At 40.1% G+C, this 23,747-nt stretch overlaps 1 protein-coding gene across 2 annotated transcripts in view; it reads right to left on the bottom strand.

Moving 5' to 3' along the window:
- CD96 (CD96 molecule) overlaps window positions 1–23,747 on the bottom strand; it is a 96,639-nt gene that overhangs the window by 24,079 nt on the left and 48,813 nt on the right. For both annotated transcript variants that reach the window (XM_024976461.2, NM_001035072.2), the window contains 1 exon segment: window positions 18,974–19,066. In XM_024976461.2, coding sequence (XP_024832229.1) covers window positions 18,974–19,066 — 93 coding nt within the window.

Below are 23,747 nucleotides of genomic sequence, written 5' to 3'. Positions count from 1 at the left end.
CAAAGAGTCCGACACGACTGAGCGACTTTCACTTCTTTTTCACCACCATCACCTAGAAATCTCAGGCTAATAAGCAACTGCCAGCCATCTCTGAAAATACTTCTTACTTAGAATGAACAGACATTTTCTGATTGCCCACACTGGGTGCTGGCACTGATTGGTAACATATGATTTAATTCTGGCAGGAGTCACTGGGTATGATAACTGGAAATTTCATTTGTATTAAAACGACTGATTAAATGTTCTTTTCTGGAGGTCAAAAAATAATGTGACATAAATCCTTGCTTACTGCAGATTTACTGCAGGGGAAGAATTCATTCAACTCCATCTAACAAGTGTTGTTCGTGGACCACTGAAAAGAGGAACACTGCCAAGGCATGCATGCTGCCTTGATCCTCGCTTCACTGTGTCTCTTGCCTGGTTTAGAGAACAGCTCTATGCATCCTGTCATGAGCAGGCCTGTGGAGTTTGTTGAGGGCTGAATACATGCCGATAAGCTTCTGGGAACAAAAAGATCAATGGCACCTATCACTTTCTTAAAGGGGCCCAGATCATTTCAGTCTTACTCATCTCCAGCTGAATTTTGTTCTGATCTTGGCCTAAGGGTCTGTATCAAATTGCATGGGTTATGGAAAGAGTGACCCCTTTACTCTAGGACTTTGTTTACCATGCAGAAGTCAGAGCTGAAGCCATCCAGAGATGGCTTTACACAACAGTTCAAGATTAAGGCCCCTTGGCATTACATGACCCAACTTCAACAATCTCAGCATTGGTATCTCTTTCCATTTCCTGTCCATGTTCTTTCATTTATTCACCCAGAATTTGGGAGCCTCTGTCTTCCAGGCATTTTGCTCAGCACTGGGGACGCAGTGATCAGTTTCTCTGGAGTTTAGGTTCACAGAGGATATGGCGTTAGAGACTCACAGAAATCGATCCAAATATGAGAACACTGAAGGAGGGAAGGCCTAGTCAGCGTCTCAGGAAGGCTGCCCTAGGGATGTAGAGGGAAAATGGATACAGGGGAAGGGCTGTGGGAGCTTTCAGGCCAAGGACACAGCGAGTGCAGAGATCCTGCAATAGCCTCATGTACAGTGGTTTAGTAACAGCAATGGGTGGTACCGGTCTGTTCCAGGGCTGGGCCTTTGCAAGCCCTCAGTGTTTGTTCTGTGTGTCGAACTGAACTGAGTGTCATCACCATGCACACTCGTGGCCTCAGCATCAGTAGGACAGTGATCAAACTGTGGCACATTGGTGGTGGCCAGCAATGCTTGTTTCTCACTGGCTTTATTTTAACTCTGTTTCTGAAAGCAATCGCTTCCTAGAGCCTGACCTGGAGATTCTGTAACTTTAAGGGGACATGTGTATCTGACAATCTCTTGACATCAAGTACAGCATTTTAAAAGACTTGTCTTCATACTCCGTTCAGTCAAGTCTTTATAAAAGATTCGTATTATATAGTCTGCCATGTGAATAAGTCATACTTGCCTTTTGTCTTTTCTGTTTCAAGGTTATGTTTGCATTCACAACATGGCAAATCCTCTTCAGCATTCAATAGTTGGCCTTATATTATGACATACTTTGTAGGCAAGTAATACAGCAAGTATTACCCCATGATAGACAGTTATTTGCTTTGTTTAGATAGCTAGATATTGTTTGCTGGTTGTTTATTTCTTCTTCAGTTTGAATATTTACTGTTATTTAGCCTTGTACATGTCCAGAGATACATAACCATGAGCCTTGGTTTCTAGGAAAGAAGAAGGGGTTTAGAAGAAAATATTGCTTTATAGAAAATGTCTTGCTATATTAATTCATGAACTGCCATGAGGTTAGATGAGATTTGAAACTTTTTGAAGCCCATTTCTATTAAAACTTAAAATGTTTTTTCACTGAGGTTAAAAATTACCCTTTATGTTATCACTAGAAATTCAATTAAGTCGGAAGTCAACTCTAGTCAGTTCTGAGTTGAATGTAGGAGACAGAACATGTTCTGTAAGAGCCAATTTGGCTGGCTGTTTGTGACATTAGAAAGCAAAACCCAGCCTCTTAACCTGGACTCTAGCCATCTTCCCAGTGACTGTCCCTCTCACTGCCAGAGAGGGAAGGGCAGGGAAATGCTAGAGGCCTTACGGTGATTAATTTGGGAAAAGTCTGAAATATTTTCCAAACAATTTAAATTAATTATTTAACATGGATGACTGTGTGCCATATAAAAGACAGGTGAGCAGTTGTGATGTGAGGCAAGTGGAGGATAAAGGATACAATGGCAATGATCACAACAAAAGGAATTGATTTGGTCATTGCTTTCTTCTTCAAGGAATTAAAAAATACAAGGTGCTGATTTAAGATTAATTTTGCTTACTGGACTCTTCCTATCGTCACAGCATCCTTCTTGGCTTGGAATGTGTAAAGCCTTAGCTTTAGACTTGCTCTTTATGCATTTTCACATTTCATACTCTTAATAACTATGTGATAATATGACTTTGTTTTTTAATATAAGGAAACAGTATTAGAGAAGCGAAATAACTTTCCCTGGGTTACAGAGCTAGTAGGTGGCAGAGATAAGAATTGAATCCAAGCCTGTCTGACACCAAAGATCACATTCCTTCCTTTCTGGTGGCTTTATAGTGCAGAGATCCTTGTTGCAGCTCACGTTACCAGAACCAGGGCTTAGTCATGGACGTGTTTGGTCATGGTCCCTAACACACAACCACCCAGAACGGAAACCTTTATAGCCTCGGCTTCTCTCCTCTCTCCCATCATCACTTCTTAGTTTCCTGTCATGAGACTACTCAGTGTTCAGGTCCTGACCAGGTCCTTTTTCCTTTAGAGAGCCTTCTTCTTCCCTTTCTAAAACCCTTCCTTTGTTAATCACTTTCTCCTTCACGCTTTAGAAAATACCCTTAACTCCTTCTCCCCCAAGGCTTTATTGAGTTACCGATACTTACTGATGACCATGTATTATCATTGTTCTAGGTGATGGAGATTTATCAGAGACAAATCAGACCCCAAAATCCAGTCCTCATGGGATTTACTTTCTTGTGGGGAAAAGTCAGACGAGTAAATTATACAAGATGTGAAAAGACAGTCAGGAGAAAAATAAAACAGGGAAAGAGGACAGGAAGTGAGAGAGAGGGTACTGCAGTTTGAAATGAGTTGGTCGTGGAAAGCCACATCGAGAAGGTGACATTTGAACAAAGATTGGGAGAAGATGGTGTGTAAGCCATGCAGATTTTCAGGGGAAGAATTTCTAGGCAGAGGAAACAGGTGAAAAGACCTTATGTGGGAGTGACTAGGGCATGTCGGAGGGACAGCAAGGGGGCCGAACTTGGTGAAGTACAGTGAGTGAGGGGGAAAGCAGAGAAGTGAGAATATAATAAACATGTGACCTTTCAGGCCAACTTTACAGATATCTGCCTTTTCTCACGCCCACTTCCCTCCTTCACTCGTGAGAACATGATCTTGGTGATCTTCACTGACATCCAAATCTATCTCACACACAATTCTAGATTTTTTTTTTTTTAATTAAAACATAATCACACACTTTAGACAAAAACAGACTGGTTAATTAATCAACCACTCTATTTCCTACCCTGGGTTCCTATCATGTTCCCAAAGGGATTTACCATTGTTGTTGTTTAGTTGTTAAGTTGTGTCTGAATTTTTTGCGACTCCATGGACTGTAGCCCGCCAGGCTACACTGTCCATGGGATTTCCCAGGCAAGAAGACTGGAGTTGGTTGCCATTTCCTTCTCCAGGTGATCTTCCAGACCCGGGGATCTAAACCTCATCTCCTGCTTTGCAGGTCGATTCTTTATCACTGAGCCACCTGGCAAGCCCTCAAAGAGATTTAAGGGAACTAATAATAAAATGTAACATTTTGATGCTATGAACCAGGTACTTTAATTGTTTTCCATGCCAAGTTTCCTCTGTTGCTTTTGGTAACCCACTGAGAAAGGCACTACCCATGCTAACACTCTTCCTTTTCTTCTTTGTCTCTCTTTCCCCATTTCCTTCAAGCATCCTCACCATGGCCATGCTTTTCAGAATTCTGTTTATTACTTGTCAATCCATCACACTGTGGCCAAGAACTACAGCTTTCTGTGGACCATCTCAGTAGTAAATCATAACCTCATCATGCTTGCTTCATTTTCACTGAATTTATTGTACTTACTCATTCTTTAATTTTTAAATAAAATTATATATACTTAATGTGTACACTCTGTGTATAAGTTAAATAAGCAGGGTGACAATATACAGCCTTGATGTATTCCTTTTCCTATTTGGAACCAGTCTGTTGTTCCACGTCCAGTTCTAACTGTTGCTTCCTGACCTACATATAGGTTTCTCAAGAGGCAGGTCAGGTGGTCTTGTATTCCCATCTCTTTCAGAATTTTCCACAGTTTATTGTGATCCACACAGTCAAAGGCTTTGGCATAGTCAATAAAGCAGAAATAGATGTTTTTCTGGAACTCTCTTGCTTTTTCTATGATCCAGCGGATGTTGGCAATTTGACCTCTGGTTCCTCTGCCTTTTCTAAAACCAGCTTGAACATCAGGAAGTTCACGGTTCATGTATTGCTGAAGCCTGGCTTGGAGAATTTTGAGCATTGCTTTACTAGCGTGTGAGATGAGTGCATTTGTGCAGTAGTTTGAGCATTCCTTGGCATTGCCTTTCTTTGGGATTGGAATGAAAACTGTCCTTTTCCAGTCCTGTGGCCACTGCCGAGTTTTCCATATTTGCTGGCATATTGAGTGCAGCACTTTCACAGCATCATCTTTCAGGATTTGAAATAGCTCAACTGGAATTCCATCACCTCCACTAGCTTTGTTTGTAGTGATGCTTTCTAAGGCCCACTTGACTTCACATTCCAGGATGTCTGGCTCTAGGTGAGTGATCATACCATGGTGATTATCTTGGTCGTGAAGACCTTTTTTGTAAAGTTCTTCTGTGTATTCTTGCCACCTCTTCTTAATATCTTCTGCTTCTGTTATGTCCATACCATTTCTGTCCTTTATCGAGCCCATCTTTGCATGAAATGTTCCCTTGGTGTTTCTAATTTTCTTGAAGAGATCCCTAGTCTTTCCCATTCTGTTGTTTTCCTCTATTTCTTTGCACTGATCGCTGAGGAAGGCTTTCTTGTCTCTTCTTGCTATTCTTTGGAATTCTGCATTCAGATGCTTATATCTTCCCTTTTCTCCTTTGCTTTTCACTTCTCTTCTTTTCACAGCTGTTTGTAAGGTCTCCCCAGATAGCCATTTTGTCTTTTTGCATTTCTTTTCCATGGGGATGGTCTTGATCCCTGTCTCCTGTATGCAGAGTACATCATGAGAAACGCTGGGCTGGAAGAAGAACAAGCTGGAATCAAGATTGCTGGGAGAAATACCAATCACCTCAGATATGCAGATGATACCACCCTTATAGCAGTAAGTGAAGAGGAACTAAAAAGCCTCTTGATGAAAGTGAAAGAGGAGAGTGAAAAAGTAGGCTTAAAGCTCAACATTCAGAAAACGAAGATCATGGCATCTGGTCCCATCACTTCTTGGGAAATAGATGGGGAAACAGTGGAAACAGTGTCAGACTTTATTTTTTTGGGCTCCAAAATCACTGCAGATGGTGACTGCAGCCATGAAATTAAAAGACGCTTACTTCTTGGAAGGAAAGTTATGACCAACCTAGATAGCATATTCAAAAGCAGAGACATTACTTTGCCAACAAAGGTCCATCTAGTCAAGGCTATGGTTTTTCCAGTGGTCATGTATGGATGTGAGAATTGGACTGTGAAGAAGGCTGAGTGACGAAGAATTGATGCTTTTAAGCTGCGGTGTTGGAGAAGACTCCTGAGAGTCCCTTGGACTACAGGAGATCCAACCAGTCCATTCTGAAGGAGATCAGCCCTGGGATTTCTTTGGAAGGAATGATGCTAAAGCTGAAACTCCAATACTCCTGAGAGTCCCTTGGACTGCAAGGAGATCCAACCAGTCCATTCTGAAGGAGATCAGCCCTGGGATTTCTTTGGAAGGAATGATGCTAGAGCTGAAACTCCAGTACTTTGGCCACCTCATGTGAAGAGTTGACTCATTGGGAAAGACTCTGATGCTGGGAGGGATTGGGGGCAGGGGGATCAGGGGATGACAGAGGATGAGATGGCTGGATGGCATCACCGACTCGATGGACGTGAGTTTGAGTGAACTCTGGGAGATGGTGATGGACAGGGAGGCCTGGCGTGATGCGATTCATGGGGTTGCAAAGAGTCAGACACGACTGAGCGACAGATTTGAACTGAACTGAATGTGTACACAGGATGATTTGATATACATATACATAGTAACATGACTTCTACACTCAGCCCATTAATATGTCATCTCTTTACACAGTTAATTTTGTGTATACGTGATGAGAATGCGTGAAATCTATTCTCAGTAAATTTCCAACATTCATTACAGTATAATTAGCTATTCATCATGCTATACAGTAGATCTCTAGACTTATTAAACCTTCTTAACTCCAACTTTGTAGATTTTGACCAACAGTGCCCCATTTTCCTATCTCCTCACCCCTGGTAACTACCATTATACTCTGCTTCCAGAGTAGACTCTTTTTAGATTTCACATGTAAGTGAGATCCTGTAGTCCTTTTGCTTTCTGTGTCTGGTTTATTTCACTTAGCATAATGTACACCATGCTCACCCATGTTGCACATCAGGACCTCCTTTTTTAAGGTCAAATTATATATATATATATATATATACACACACACACACACATATATATATACACACACATATATATTTTTTAGTCAATGGGAACTTAGACTGTTTTCATGTCTTGGCTATCGTGAATAATGCAGTGAATATGGAGGCACAAATATCTCTTAAACTTGGCTTATTTCATTTCCTCTCTGTATATAGTAAAAAGAGAGATTCCTGCATCAAATAGTAGTTCTACTTTTATATTTCTGAGGAACTTCAGAAACCATTTTCCATGTTTTTTATACTATTTGCAGTTAAAGTCTGCATCTTCAGTTCAGTTCAGTCACTCAGTCGTGTCCGACTCTTTGTGACCCCATGAACCGCAGCACGCCAGGCCTCCCTGTCCATCACCAACTCCCGGAGTTCACTCAAACTCATGTGCATCGAGTCAGGTATGCCATCCAGCCATCTCATCCTCTGTCATCCCCTTATCCTCCTGCCTTCAATATTTCCCAACATCAGGGTCTTTTCCAATGAGTCAGCTCTTCACATCAGGTGGCCAAAGTACTGGAGTTTCAGCTTCAACCTCAGTCCTTCCAAAGAACACCCAGGACTGATCTCCTTCAGAATGGACTGGTTGGATCTCCTTGCAGTCCAAGGGACTCTCAAGAGTCTTCTCCAACACCACAGTTCAAAAGCATCAATTCTTTGGTGCTCAGCTTTCTTCATAGTCCAACTCTCACATCCATACCTGACCACTGTCTGTGTCTTATACTCCCATTAACAGTGTACAGGGTTCTCTTTTCTCCATACCCTTGCCAGCACAAGGATACCTTTAATTTTTTGGATAACAGGTAAGAGGAGATATTTCATTGTGGTTTTGATTTTAATTTCTCTAATGATTAGTGATGATGAGCAGCTTTTCATATACTTTTTGGCCATTTGTATATCTCCCTTAGAAAAATGTCCATTCGGGTCTTTTGTGTATGCTTTACCAGGTTGTTTCTTGTTTTGCTATTGAATTGAAGGAGTTCCTAATATATTTTGGTTTTAACCCCTTATCAGACATACGATTTGCACTTATTTTCTCCCAGCCCATAGATTGCTTCTGCATGTTGTTTCCTTTGCTGTGCAAGAGGTTTTTAGTTTGTTTTTTCCTCTAAGTTTGATGTAGGACACTTGTTTATTTTTGCTTTTGTTGCCTGAACTTTTGGTGTCATATCAAAGAAGTCATAGATGAGGCCAACTGATGTCAAGGAGCTTTTCCCCTAAGTTTTCTTCTAGGATTTTTATAGTTTCAGGTCTTATATTTAAATTTTAATCTATTTTGAGATGATTTTGGTATATGGTGTAAGAAAAGGGTCCAATTTAATTCTTCTGCAGGTGGATATCCAGTTTCCTAGGCACCGTTTATTGATGAGACTGTCCTTTTTCAGTGTGTACTCTTGGTACCTTTGTTGAAAATTAGTTTGGGTATATTTCTAGGCTCTCTATTCTGTTCCACTGGCCTACATGTCTGTTTATGCATATACCATATTGGTTTGATTACTGCCTCTTTGTACTACATTGAGAAATCAGGGTGTGGTTTCTCAATCACTTGAGAACCCTGTGTTCTTAGCAATGAAACACAGCTCTATATTTCCAACTCTGTTCTTCTTTCTCAAGATTGCTTTGGCTATTTGGCGTCTTTTGTGAATATGAATTTTAGGGTTGTTTTTTTCTATTTCTGTGAAAAATACCACAGGAATTTTGATAGAGACTGAATACATTTTTGAATCTGTATATTGCTTTGAGTAGTGTGGACAATTTAACAATATTAACTGTTCCAATCCATGAACAGTAGATGTCTTTTCATGTGCTTGCATATTTCATCAGTGTTTTATAATTATCAGTATACAGGTATTTTACTTTCTTGCTCAAATTTATTCCTAAGTATTTTACTCTATTTTGATGCTATTGTGAATAGGACTGTTTTCTTCAAAAAAGAAAGGACTTCTTTCTTTTTTGTTGTTGTTGTTGGTGTCACTGAATTTCTTCTAATTTTAACGTATAACGCAGAGCAGAATTTTCAAATGGAACTCTTTGTACCCTGGTTTGAGGAGAGGTCCCAAAGGCTAAGAATTATATTATATGGCAAGTCATCTTCACTTCTAAAGTAGAGTTCTAGACCAGCTATGAAGGATATGTGAAGTTAGAGCAGAATGGGCTCTGTCAGTTCCATCATGCACCCCAAGGCCGTGTAATCATATGGAAGCAGTCCTGGTGAGCATTTCTTTGGAGAGAGTTGTCAGGGAGCTGTGAATCAAGTCCCTTTTCATGGAGGAAGGGAAGAAGAATATGCTTCCTTACCTTAGCCAAGTGAAGTGTGGGTTCACGAGACCCCTCAGAGTTTTTGACCTGTGTGTATTGGAGTGTGGGACAAAGAAGACTGGTGCCAGGCTGAAGAGGCTGCACTGGGAGTCCGTGCTTGGGTGACAGTGCTAAATGGGCATAGAGACGAGAGATACAGCCATACTGAGGAGAGGAGCACTTCCCCCAAACAGAAGCGGAGGTACATGTTTTCCCAAACAAAACAGGATGCGACAAAAAGAAATCTCACCCAACAAAAATACTGAGAGGAACAAAAAAGTCCCCAAGTAGAAACTAGCTGGTGGTGGGGAGGAGGGCAGGTGCTGGGCGCAGGAAGCAGGAGACTGAAGGACAGCGTGGCCCAAGGGGGACAGCATCCACAGGCCAGTCACGGCTTAGTGAGAAGTCTGATGAAGTGCTGCCACGAAATCAAGATAGCACTTTTTATTTTCCTCATCCTTACGGCACCTAAATGACATTACAGTAAAGCTGACGAGGAAGAGCTTTCCTTACTTACCCCTCCTCATTTTTCTGCATTTTGTGATCTCCAAAGAGAAATTCAAGCCAAAAAGTAAGAGTGGAGAAGAGGATGGAGCCAGGAAATTTCAACCATACCTGCAACCTCTCTCCGCTCCCCACCGCACACATAAAAGATACAACCTGACATAGGATTCCACAGTTGAAGTAGACCCAAGCTTGGTGGAGAGGAAGGACAGAAGTTCTGAATTAACTTTTTCAAATTTTGACATTACACTGACCTGCTTTTTAAATTATGGATACAAATCTGTTCTTGTGACCGAAAGGGACCGGATAATTATTATACAAAAATCACCAAAAAGGCCAAGGAAAAAAATTACCTACAATTTCTTTCAGAAGCTAGGCAGAAACTCTACAGTGCTCATTTGAACAGGGAATGATAGGAAAAAAGAAAATTATTCTTTTTGCTAAGCTACTCAGTTTACCTTATTTATTCAACTAAAAACAAAGGTAAAATTTATTTGTAAGTTTAGGCTGCTACTGTCATAGTGATCTGGTTCATTAAGCTCAATTGTCCATGACTTTGCCTAATTTTATGTAGACTTAAAGCTAAAAATCTAACTTATTTTCTCAAATAGTAATGTTTTCACTTGACCTTCCACTCTATTGACATAGCATTTATTGACATAGTTACCCAGTCTCCTTGACAAATGTGTAATTTTATATTCCATCAATTCACTTGCAGCATAAAAATAAAGCTTTTAAATCCACAATGGCATTAGCTGGACAATTGAACTTTAAAGAATATAGGTCAGCAAATACATCTAAATACATCTGAGTCAGCCTCATTAACCTCTGATATCAGGATAAGGTGGATATTGAGCCCCAGGTCAACAAAAAAAGATGTGTGGTATGAAACCTTAATTTTTACATACAGCTCTTTTCCATGGAAGGCAGATAGTTAGGGGGAACATGTGCTCACTTGAAGGACCAAAGGCAGTGTGTATTGCTGGATTACTGGCCCAGAAAGAATTTTCCCCCTATGGGGGAAGATGCCAGTAGGCAGGACAGAGCTCATCACACATCATGTGGTGCATTCACAGACACTCAATAATTAGTAAATGAACTGAAGAATTTCCAATAGCTTTTCCCCAGAGGTAACTCACCCCAAGGGGGGAAAACTGAATAAACAAATACTCAAGGTAAATCAGTCATCAAGGAGGCTACCCTTGACTTACGTGCAACAGCTATGGAAAGAATTGAGAAATTACTTAATGAACTGTAATGCGTGTCCCAGGCGAATGATGGTGACAAAGAGGGAATGTCCAGAATTTCCTAGGATTCAACGGAAAGCATTGAAGTTTTATTTGGATTCTGTACATATTTCTGGGCAATAAGAATTATAGTATAATGATGTTGAGAGGAAAATGGAAAATGAATGGAGGAGGAGGTTTTTCTCCAATTTACTTCCAACTGAGGTAATGTTAGCCCCACTTCTGGAGGCTGCATTTCTCAGAAAGCACTGGTCTAGAGAAGGGAAAGATTAATATAGGCATAGCTGTCATATTGACCTTTTCATGGCAACAATACCAACATCATACTAGAAGGGATTTATTTAATGTCCAGTGACATTTATTGAGCACCCATCATGTACTCTCAGAGGCAGTAAGACTCAGGCTTTCAAGCTAACTGTCTAGGTTCCATCTTGGCTCTTTCACTTTCTGCACAATTTTGGGTAAGTTAATTAACCTCTTTGTGCTTTGGTATCTTCATCTGTAAAATGGGTTAATGATAGTACCTATACCATTGCTTTTTGGGGAGGAGTCGGTCAGACAGTAAAGAATCTGTCTGCAATGGAGGAGACCTGGGTTTGATCCCTGGAGAAGGGCATGGCATCCCACTCCAGCATCCTTGCCTGGGAAATCCCATTGACAGTGGAGCCTGGCGGGCTACAGTTCACGGTGTCACAAAAAAGTTGGACATGACTCAGTGACTAAACAACAACAACAACAACAAATGAGATAATACATTAACTAGTTTAGAATAGTGCCAGGCACACCAGAGGCACCCAAATATTAACAAACATTATTAAAATTATTGCTTAGTAGTGCAATACAATCAGAGCGGTTGGTAAAAATTGGGGAAAATTAGTAGAAAAAAGCCTGGGAGACCCTTGTACAATAGTTTTACTAAAAACATTTAATTTATTCTCCCACATTTAGGCAGACAATCCTGCTGAGACATCTGTCACACACATTACTTTCCATTTCTACATACGTCCATTTTAGTTTAGACCATTATCTCTTTCAATCTACATCATTTGGTCTTTGGTTTTACTTACATTTTTCTTATATTAAAATAGCCATAGTGGCTGTTTGTTGATGATCAGATCACAGCCCAGATACACATCCCATTAACCTAAGCTGCCCTGGAGGAGAGGAAACCCACTCCAGTATTCTTGCCTGCAGAATTCTGTGGACAGAGGAGGATGGTGGGCTAGATCCATGGGATCGGAAAAGAGTTGGACACGACTTAGCAACTAAACAACCTAAGTTCATTCCCACCTGGTTCCACCTCACCTGAGCAACTTGCAGCCCCTCCCCAACAAGAGTTGTCAGCACTCACCCTGCTTGTCTTCCCATGTCCTGTATGCATTGCATGTCTTTGCTCAAGACTATTGTCTGAAGATCTGTTTCTCATCTTTCTTCCACGTGCATGTATATTTCTTTCCAGATCCCCTGGGCAACTTTCCACTTTCCTGATTCTACTCTTCCTGCTCCCAGAACTCATTTCTTTTTCTTAATTTTCGGTGCTTGGATACATATGATAAAACTCCCAGACAGCAACAGAGGTGTCCTGACCCTTAAAGCCAGGTATGTCATGGCCACAGAAGGTGTCAGAAGTTGCTATCACAAACAAATCACAGAGGCTTCTCATTGGCTTGCAGTGTCTGTCAGGGATCCTCCTCTCTTAACTTTAGAATCCAATATCCAGACCACAGCTGATCTGATCTGCTTGCCCTGTATTTGTGTTAGACTAATCTTATCTAATTCCAGTTTGACCCCATCCATTTCTGACATGCTTTCTCATAAATTAGTAGTTTCATTGCATCCCCTGGGTAATGCTTCCTTCAGTCTGTACCCTTCATGTCTGACTCTCTGCTCACCAAGGATAAGGTGTGCTCACATGCAGAGCTTGGCCAGTGATTAGAAACAGACTGGATTTGATATTTCTTTCAAAACTTCTAAGAGTAGAAAGATCCAGACTGTAAAAATTAGATAAATTTTTAGAGAGGGCTTAAATCAAAAATTAATGCCATCAGATCAAGAGTTGTGCTAAAACATAAAAATAGGGGGCAGAGGCAAAAGGTCTATGACCTAGTGGTCAATGAAATGGGAGGCTAAGCAAGTGGTCTGGCTAGACTGTAAGTTCTGTGGAGCTGGGGGCTGCCTGTCTCATTCATTATACCCCAGTTCAGTTCACTTCAGTTCAGTCTTTGAGTCATGTCCAGTCATGTCTGACTCTTTGTGACCCCATGGATTGCAGCATGCCAGGCTTCCCTGTCCATCACTAACTCCTGGAGCTTACTCAAACTCATGTCCATTGAGTTGGTGAAGCCATCCAACCATCTCATCCTTGGTTGTCCCCTTCTCCTACCTTCAATTTTCCCCAGAATCAGGGTCTTTTCAAACGAGTCAGTTCTTTGCATCAGGTAGCCAAAGTATTGGAGTTGCAGCTTCAGCATCAGTCCTTCCAAAGAATATTCAGGACTGATTTTCATCAGGATGGACTGGTTGTATCTCCTTGCTGTCCAAGGGACTCTCAAGAGTCTCCTCCAACACCACAGTTCAAATGCATCAATTCTTTGGTGCTTAGCTTTCTTTATAGTCCAACTCTCGCATCCATACATGATTAATGGAAAAACCATAGCTTTGACTAGATGGACCTTTGTTGGCAAAGTAATGCCTCTGCTTTTTAATATGTTGTTTAGATTGGTCATAGTTTTTCTTCCAAGGAGCAAGAGGCTTTTTTAAAAAATTTTATTTAATTTTTAAACTTTACATAATTGTATTAGTTTTGCCAAATATCAAAATGAATCCACCACAGGTATACATGTGTTCCCCATCCTGAACCCTCCTCCCTCCTCCCTCCCCATACCATCCCTCTGGGTCATCCCAGTGCACTAGCCCCAAGCGTCCAGTATTGTGCATCGAACCTGGACTGGCATCTCGTTTCATACATGATATTTTACATGTTTCAGTGCCATTCTCACAAGGAGCAAGAGGCTTTTAATTTCATGGCTGAAGTCACCATCTGCAGTGATTTTGGAGCCCCCCAAAATAAAGTCTCTCACTATTTCTACTGTTTCCCCATCTATTTGCCATGAAGTGATGGGACCAGATGCCATGATCTTAGTTTTCTGAATGCTGAGCTTTAAGCTAACTTTTTCACCCTCCTCTTTCACTTTCATCAAGAGCCTCTTTAGTTCTTTGCTTTCTGCATTAAGGGTGGTGTCATCTGCATATCTGAGGTTATTGATATTTCTCCTGGCAATCTTGATTCCAGCTTGTGCTTCATCCAGTCCAGCATTTCTCATGACATACTCTGCATATAAGTTAAATAAGCAGGGTGACAATATACAGCCTAGACATACTCCTTTCCCGATTTGGAATCAGTCTGTTGTTCCATGTCCAGTTCTAACTATTGATTCTTGACCTGCATACAGATTTCTCAGGAGTCAGATAAGGTGGTCTGGCATTCCCATCTATTTAAGAATTTTCCGCAGTTTGTTGTGATCCACACAGTCAAAGGCTTTGGCATAGTCAATAAAGCAGAAGTAGATATTTTTCTGGAACTCTCTTGGTTTTTCAATGATCCAACAGATGTTGGCAATTCGATCTCTGGTTCCTCTGCCTTTTCTAAATCCAGCTTGAATATCTGTATCCCAGCACCTCAAAAATTCCTGGCTCATTGTTGGCACTCAGTGTTTTCTTGTTGAATGAAGGAAGGTCTTGGATGATTTTCAGTGTCAGAGGTGGCATTTCTGAGGTCTGCTCTCTGAGGCTATGTATGCATGTGCTAAGTTGTTTCAGCCGTGTCTGATTCTTTGCAACCCTATGGACGATAGCCCACCTGGCTTCTCCATCCATGGGATTCTCCAGGAATGAAGACTGGAGTGGGTTGCCATTTCTTCCTCCTCCTTCCTCCTTCCCCACCCAGGGATCAAAATCACATCTCTTATGTCTCCTACATTGGCAGGCAGTTTCTTTACCATTAGCAGCTCGGATGGTAAAGAATCTGCCTGCAATGTAGGAGAGCCAAATTCAATCCCTGGGTTGGGAAGATCCCCTAGAGAGGGGAATGGCAACCCACTCCAGTATTCTTGTCTGAAAGACCTGGATTTACACCAGTACTGTCTCATTCTACATTTGTCTGGGGCCTTCTATGGTCCCATGCAGGCATGTGCCTATTTTACCACTCAGCTTTTCAGCCTCTTGTCTTTTCCTAGGACAGTGCTGAGAAAGCAGCTGGGACTCAGAAAACACGTTAATTCAGGTTGAATTGAGCTGGGGTTTCCTGAGTAACTCTTGCTGTTGGCTATGAAGTTCCATTGTTTTCATTACTTTCTACATTTGTTTAAAGAATATAATTTCATTAGGGAGAAAAGGACTATGAATTGGATGTTTGCAACAATATCTGTAGCTTAATAATTATGACTGATTATACAGTTCACTAGATCTTAGAATTTGTAATGAAACCATAGCCTTTTGAAGTTGGTTTTCATGACATGTTCCATCCCGTTTCCTTTCTTAAAAGAACACAAAGGTGAACCTTACCAGCTTCTGAGGCAGCCAGTCATTATGTGATTTCATAATTATCCTCTGGATAGCCAAAATGAAATTTAGATTTTTCAGTTATAATTCAATGTTTATTCTAAGCAAGTGAGTTTCATTTAGATATAAGCAGCCATGTTAAATCATGGGGTTTTTTTTACATATAAAAATCACTAATGTTTGAAAATATATCAAACATAACCTTGTTACTATCTTGACAGAGGTCTAGATTTTGTAAAGTGAGAAATAGCTACTCTTATTATACTTGAGCTACTTGAGTCTGAAAGTAAACAGGGTTTCTCAATCTTGGCACTATTGACATTTTGGACCCTATTAATTCTTTGTCTTGTGTTGTAGCATCCTTGGCCTCTATATTTATTTTTCAGGAATTTCCCAACTACGTCACCTTAGTACGATTGTAGATGAGGTAGCATTTTTCCTGCTTTAACCAAATATGTTTCTTTGACTGTGCTCTTTCAACTTCTCTAATACTAGAGCTATATTTAGATTGTAGACTTGTTAAGAATAACAAATACCCTTTTCTTTTCCTTGAATTTCTTCACAGAAATAAGAATGATATTTGAACTGATGGAACAGTTTAGTAGTGTATGTCAACTAACCACATAGAAAACTGAGCTAGAAGAAATTCACTTATGCTTTCAATTGCCAAACTGTATATACCATGATATATCATCATGATTCTTTTTCTTTTGAAAAAGAGAAAAAGTCACTGTTGAATTTCTAGCACCTAGAAGAGTATCTGGTGCATAGTAAGTGTTCAATAAACATTTGGTGAACGAATTATGTCGATTCCTTTCTAAAAATGTTTCATGAGGTCCCTCCCATTTCTTAAGATATAATAACTAGAATCTTTAGATTGGTCTTAAGGCTCTCTTTATTCTGCATTTTCCAATCTTCATCCTTGCTTCTCTGCTACACAATCCCACTCCTTTAACCAGAACTTACCTACCAATATTTTCTCAAATCCCCATGAATATCTTCACCAGCGCACAACTGCTCACTCTGTTCTTTTCGTTTGTTGTAGTTCAGTTGCAAAGTCACGTCTGACTCTTTGTGACCCCAATTTTTTTTGTTTAAAATATTTTTCCAAGCTCTTAACTTGTCAAATAAATATAATATGTACTTAAGGTCAGCTTATTTCATCTCCCTTTGTAACATTTCCTGGATTCATGAACTCATAGACACCCTTCCATACTCAAAGATAAAAGCAACCCACTCCAGTATTCTTGCCTGGAAAATTCCATGGACAGAGGAGCCTGGCTGGCTACAGTCCAAAGGGTATCAAAGAGTTGGACACAACTGAGTGACCAAGCACGACAACGATGACCTCTCCTTCAGTATTGTAATTCTATAAAACATGGCACTTTTCACCTTACTATTTGGACTTACTATTTTCATATGTGCATCTCTCTCCAAGCACACAGCAATCTTTCTGAAGGCAGAAGCAAATTATCTTCACAGAGTCTATTACATGATATCTACATAGTGAAGGAACATTAGTCTCATTTATTCTTTTCCATTCACTTATTCAACTAATATTTTTGCATGCCAATTCTGTGCTAGGCATGTGTGAGGAAGCAAAACAAATATGACATATATATCCTTGTCCTCATGAAGTTTTTAAGACCAATTGGAAAAAACATGGCATCTAATGTACTGAGAACTAGATTTATATTCAGAAGACTTTGGTGTGAACACTAACTTTGCCACTTATTAGTCATGTGATCACTTAAGCTCTCAGCATCTCAGCGTCCCCATCTGGAAAGTGGGAATGGGAATGGTGATGCTTACTCTGGTTGCCTCTCATTATGAATGTGTGCATGCTCTGTCACTTCAGTCATGTCTGACTCTTTGCAACCTCATGGACTGTAACCTGCCAGGCTCCTCTGTCTATGGGATCTTCTCATTATAAAAAAGATCAAACCACATCAAATGTTAGGTGCAAACATTTTCTAAGTGACAAAATGTGGTTGCTTTACTTTGTACACAAATTTGTTGACACTTTTTCCTTCAAGAGGTGGAGCTCAATTCTCTTCCTCTTGAGTATAAGTTAGACGTAGTGACTTGCTTTTAACAGATAGAATATAGCAATAATAATGGTGTACAGTTTTGTAGACTGGGTCATAAGGAGTCAGGGGGCTTTTATCTTGGTGACTCTGTTTCTTGAACTACTTGGTCTGGGGGATTACAGCTGCCATAGAGAGAGGCAGCCCTGTAGAGAGGTCCATGTGGTGAGTAGCTGAGACCTCCTGCCAACGTGTCCAAGTTTGGAAGCAGAGCCCTCAGCTTCAGTCAAGCCTTCAGATGACGGGAGCCCAACAGCCTGACTCCACCCTCATGAAAGAACCTGAGCCACACACTCAGCTAAGCTACTCCTGTCTCATGTAAAACCACATGAGACAATATATATGTTAAACCTAGTTTATTTTTGTTTGGGTGATTTGTTATACAGCGATGGATAACTAACACATAGAGTACTAGAGAGATTTAAGGTATTACTGTTGAATATGCTAATGCTTGTTGAATGAAGAATATCATAATTTACTATGGTTTATTGCTGAATGATGAGTTAGAAGAGGAAGAAAAAGAAGCATAAAAGAGAGAAAATTACAAAGTCTTAAGAACTAGGAAAAAATAGATGGATGCAAAACGTCTATTGGGTGATTTGCAGGCATTTCTCACCCTGCCACATGCTTCATTCTCTGAGCGCCATCAACCTGTGACAGTGACTGCAGGCTACCTGTCAAAGGCTACAGGCTAAACAAATCATTCATTTCTAGTGACTGCTTTGTTTTATTCCATTTTCAGTTCTCTTTTTGAGCTAAAATTGATAGTTTTAATTAAAGAAGAAATAAAAAGCATACTTCTACTCTATGTAGAACATACTTTTCTGTGCTAGAGAAAGTCACCTTGGTTCTTTATTAAACATAAAGGCCACAGACATGGAAATTTATGATTTGTTTGCATCAATGCCAACTTCTGAAACTCACTGCTATCCCTTTGCCATAGAAACACTGACCCAGCCTGAACTCCATTATTAATAATGCCATTGGAAGGCTGAATTCAAGTCCTCATCCCAGTCAATTTTGTCAAAATTAATTTGAACAAGAACAGATTTGAATTTAAAACTATCTACCTACCTGTGGCCCACAGGATCCCTACTTACAACAATTTCTTAAACACCCTACTGATAGCACAGTTGTAGAGGAGCACTGTCAATTTATTAACGTCTTTAATAATAAATATAGAATTTAAATTTCTCATTGAGTATTTATTGACCCTGGTTTTGCCAGAAATGACAACCCATTCCAGTGTTCTTGCTTGGAGAATCCCAGGGACGGGGGAGCCTGGTGGGCTTCCGTCTATGTGGTCGCACAGAGGCAGACATGACTGAAGCGACTTAGCAGCAGCAGCAGCAAAGTGAAGGACTTTGGAAGTTGTGCTAATTCTTTTAATCCATGAAAATAGTACTTAATATATTTATTTAAAATCTCCATAGATAAGAATGGGGCATGAATCATACAAATTTTCTGAAATTTTTCTATCAATCTACTTAAAGGATTAATAGTTCATGGGAAGTAAAACAGTATAAAAACATTCTTACCTGTAGGAGATATGCTGTTGGCTAGAGAAGGTCGGGTGCCAAGGGTAGATTCTGTAGCATTGAGTGGAGAATCTATTGGAGGGTTCAGTGAGCCTGGAAGGATCAAACAGACACTGGTAATGAACAAAATACTGTGGCAGGAAGATAAAATAGTAACTTAGTTCCCGCCAAACCTTTATTTATTCATCTAAGAAATTATTGATTAAAAGTCATCATTATTGCTTGCTATGGGCTAGGAAGTGGAGTAAAATGGTGAAAGGTAAAGACACAGGACTGTCTTTAAAGAGCATACAGCCTAGAATATAGGTAGGTAGCCAGGCACCGTGCTGAGTGCTACGGCAACAGAAGTGCAAGATGCCAGGAGAATGCAAGGAGGGGCACCAACCAACACTGAGAGGTCAGGGAAAGCTTCCTGGAGAACACCGCATTTAACCAAGACCTCGTAAAACAATTATAGCAGCAATGTTTTGAGGCATGTGGCAAGTAACCATAGTTTACAAATCCATAGACCCACAAAAAAATTTTTTATCGCTAAGAGTAGAAACAATGATACAGCTCTCCAAAAGGACATGACATCAATGGGCATAAGATTGATGATATTATTGTGCTCTTACTAAAATTTCTATTTTTTTTTCATAGAATTTTTATTTGGCTACAACTTTTTTTCTCTCTCTCTCTCTCTCTCTCGTGTGTGTATGTGTGGGGGGCGGGTTTCTGGGATGAAAGAGAAGCTGATATATGTTGTTTCATTTATGATAATACATTCAGGTCAGTTCCTTAAAGTTCATTGTTATATTGTAAAATAATTCTACCAGCAGTTTAAAACAATTTACAGATGTCAGAAGGACCTATTGACTTTAGGAATATATGGATTAATATAATTAATATTTAATTATTAAATACAATTATTTAATTATATTTAAATTAACTTTATCTAAATAAAGTTATTTTTATTTAAGGCTAGGGGATTTTGTGATTTTTCTATATATAATGGCATTGAGTATAGTATTACACATCTGATGATCTGAATCAGTTATTTGGACATTTAGTTAGAAATGATATCATTGTTTCTATTCTTTAAGGAATAGGTATATATAATTTATGTCACTTGATAGCACATAGCACATTGGAAGGAATTTGTTTTTGTAATCTAAAAGCATCTCTGCTTTATTTTCATTGGTAATTTGCTATTGCTGTTGACTATAGGTTGTGCTCACAGTTGGCTGTGACTTGCTATCATAAACGACCACTTGCTATTAAGTATTCTGAGGGGCAGTTACATGAAGAGTATGTGAATATGTCAGTAGAGTGACTATCCTCTTCCTCTCATGCTATCAGGAGCAAGTATGAACTCCTCAGTACGACACACAAATCTAATTCTGATTTAATCCCACATTAAATTTCCATCTTCATTTCCTGATATTGCCTATTATCTTTTGACAGTGTTAGTCACTCAGTCATACCTGACTCTTTGCAACTGAATGCACTGTACCCTCCAGGCTCCTCTGGTCATAGAATTCTCCAGGCAAGATTATTGAAGTAGGTAGTCATTCCCTTCTCCAGGGGATTTTCCAGACCCAGGGATTGAACTTGGGTCTCCTGCATTGCAGGCAAATTTTTTACTGACTGAACCACCAGGGAATCTCTATCTTTTACATCTCTTTAAAATCATACCCTCAATCCAACCCAATTTACCAAATATAATATGTTCTCTATGACTTATTGATCTTTGTGTTTGCTGTTTCCTAAGACTTTCCCATTCCAAACTTTCTACTACATGCCTCTCAAACTTGAAGAACCCTAGGGTTCTTTGTGATGTGCTCATAGTACTCAATGTTTATCCTAGCAAAGGCCTCATTACTTCATTGCTATGTCTCTCAAGAAAAGTAATTGTTTTGTTTCTCACTGTATTCCTGGTTCTGGGAAATGCAAGTGGATGTGTGTGTATATATATATATATATATATATATATATATATCAGTTCAGTTCAGTTCAGTTGCTCAGTCGTGTCCGACTCTTTGCACCCTATGAATCACAGCACGCCAGGCCTCCCTGTCCATCACCAACTCCCGGAGTTCACCCAGACTCACGTCCATCGAGTCAGTGATGCCATCCAGCCATCTCATCCTCTGTCGTCCCCTTCTCCTCCTGCCCCCAATCCCTCCCAGCATCAGGGTCTTTTCCAATGAGTCAACTCTTCTCATGAGGTGGCCAAAGTACTGGAGTTTCAGCTTTAGCATCATTCCTTTCAAAGAACACCCAAGGCTGATCTCCTTCAGAATGGACTGGTTGGATCTCCTTGCAGTCCAAGGGACTCTCAAGAGTCTTCTCCAACACCACAGTTCAAAAGCATCGATTCTTTGGCGCTCAGCCTTCTTCACATCGATACATGACCACAGGAAAAACCATAGCCTTGACTAGACGAACCTTTGTTGGCAAAGTAATGTCTCTGCTTTTGAATATGCTATCTAGGTTGGTCATAACTTTCCTTCCAAGGAGTAAGTGTCTTTTAATTTCATGGCTGCAGTCACCATCTGCAGTGGTTTTGGAGCCCAAAAAAATAAATTCTGACACTGTTTCCCTATCTATTTCCCATGAAGTGATGGGACCATATGCCATGATCTTCGTTTTCTGAATGGTGAGCTTTAAGCCAACTTTTTCACTCTCCACTTTCACTTTCATCAAGAGGCTTTTTAGTTCCTCTTCACTTTCTGCCATAAAGGTGGTGTCATCTGCATATCTGAGGTTATTGATATTTCTCCTGGCAATCTTGATTCCAGCTTGTGCTTCTTCCAGTCCAGCGTTTCTCATGATGTACTCTGCGTATAAGTTAAATAAGCAGGGTGACAATACACAGCCTTGACGTACTCCTTTTCCTATTTGGAACCAGTCTGTTGTTCCATGTCCAGTTCTAACTGTTGCTTCCTGACCTACATATAGGTTTCTCAAGAGGCAGATCAGGTGGTCTGGTATTCCCATCTCTTTCAGAATTTTCCACAGTTTATTGTGATCCACACAGTCAAAGGCTTTGGCATAGTCAATAAAGCAGAAATAGATGTTTTTCTGGAACTCTCTTGCTTTTTCCAAGATCCAGCGGATGTTGGCAATTTGACCTCTAGTTCCTCTGCCTTTTCTAAAACCAGCTTGAACATCAGGAAGTTCACGGTTCACATATAGCTAAAGCCTGGCTTGGAGAATTTTGAGCATTACTTTACTAGCGTGTGAGATGAGTGCAATTGTGTGGTAGTTTGAGCATTCTTTGGCATTGCCTTTCTTTGGGATTGGAATGAAAACTGACCTTTTCCAGTCCTGTGGTCACTGCTGAGTTTTCCAAATTTGCTGGCATATTGAGTGCAGCATTTTCACAGCATCATCTTTCAGGATTTGAAATAGCTCAACTGGAATTCCGTCACCTCCACTAGCTTTGTTCGTAGTGATGCTTTCTAAGGCCCACTTGACTTCACATTCCAGGATGTCTGGCTCTAGGTCAGTGATCACACCATTGTGATTATCTGGGTTGTGAAGATCGTGCATTAGTTTTCCATACCCATGTTCCATTTCATTAAAGTTGCTATTTCTGTAAGGTGTTACCAAAAAAACCCAAACAAACTTTTTGGCCAGCCCAATAGTTTGGAAAATGAGGCTTATGCCACAACAGCAGTCAGATACATATTTAAAATTGATCTTCTTTCATTCAGGGGTAGATTCCCTGAATGAGGCATAAGCTTCATTTTCCAAACTATTGGGCTGGCCAAAAAGTTTGTTTGGGTTTTTTTGGTAACACCTTACAGAAATAGCAACCTTAATGTAATGGAACATGGGTATGGAAAAATAATGCACAGGTGTTTTTGTCTGTAGATTGATTAGAATAGAGACTGGCAAGCTATAGCTAAGGTGAAATTCCACTCACTGTCTATATTTGCAAATAAAGTTTTATTGAAATACAGCCATGCCCATTTGTTTATGTACTGTCTATGGCTACTTTTGTACTACAATAGCAGGGCTGAGTAACTGTGATAGAGACTACATGGTCCACAAAACAATATATTTACTATCTGGCAGGTTAAAAACAGAAAATGTTTGCCAACTGGAACAAAAGCTGTTGATAGGTTATGCTCAATCCTAGATTTCCAAATTAGGAAAGAAGCATTTAATTTTTATTTGTTGCCTATTTCTATTTTAAGATATTATTTTGCCAGGTTTCATCACAAATATCTTTGTAAGCTGCAGGGTCCTTAGCTTCACAGTGCATTATGATGTTATTACTGCAAGATTTGCATTTTGAGATGAACTCTTTGCTCTATGACAAAAATGATGCACAGCTTTGCTGAGGCTCTCAAGAGTTTCTAGTTTAAGACTGGCCTATGAAGTAGAAATTCTGTCCTGGTGAAAACAAAACTGCTGCTGCTGCTGCTAAGTCACTTCAGTCGTGTCCAACTCTGTGAGACCCCATAGACGGCAGTCCACCAGGCTCCCCCGTCCCTGGAATTCTCCAGGCAAGAACACTGGAGTGGGTTGCCATTTCCTTCTCCAATGCATGAAAGTGAAAGTGAAGTCGCTCAGTTGTGTCTGACGCGTAGCGACCCCATGGACTACAGGCTACCAGGCTCCTCCATCCATGGGTTTTTCCAGGCAAAAGTACTGGAGTGGGGTGCCATTGCTTTCTCTGGAAAACAAAACTAAGTGTGTATAAAAAGGAGGGGCTAAAACCTAACAAAGAAAATTTATTTCCCAAAATCAAATACAGAATTTAACAGAAACATGCAAGCTAGTT

This window comes from Bos taurus, chromosome 1 (assembly GCF_002263795.3).
Source record: "Bos taurus isolate L1 Dominette 01449 registration number 42190680 breed Hereford chromosome 1, ARS-UCD2.0, whole genome shotgun sequence".
In the NCBI taxonomy this organism is placed as follows: Eukaryota; Metazoa; Chordata; class Mammalia; order Artiodactyla; family Bovidae; genus Bos; species Bos taurus.
Note: the sequence above shows the minus strand (reverse complement) of the source record. Positions and strands in the feature narration are given on the sequence as shown.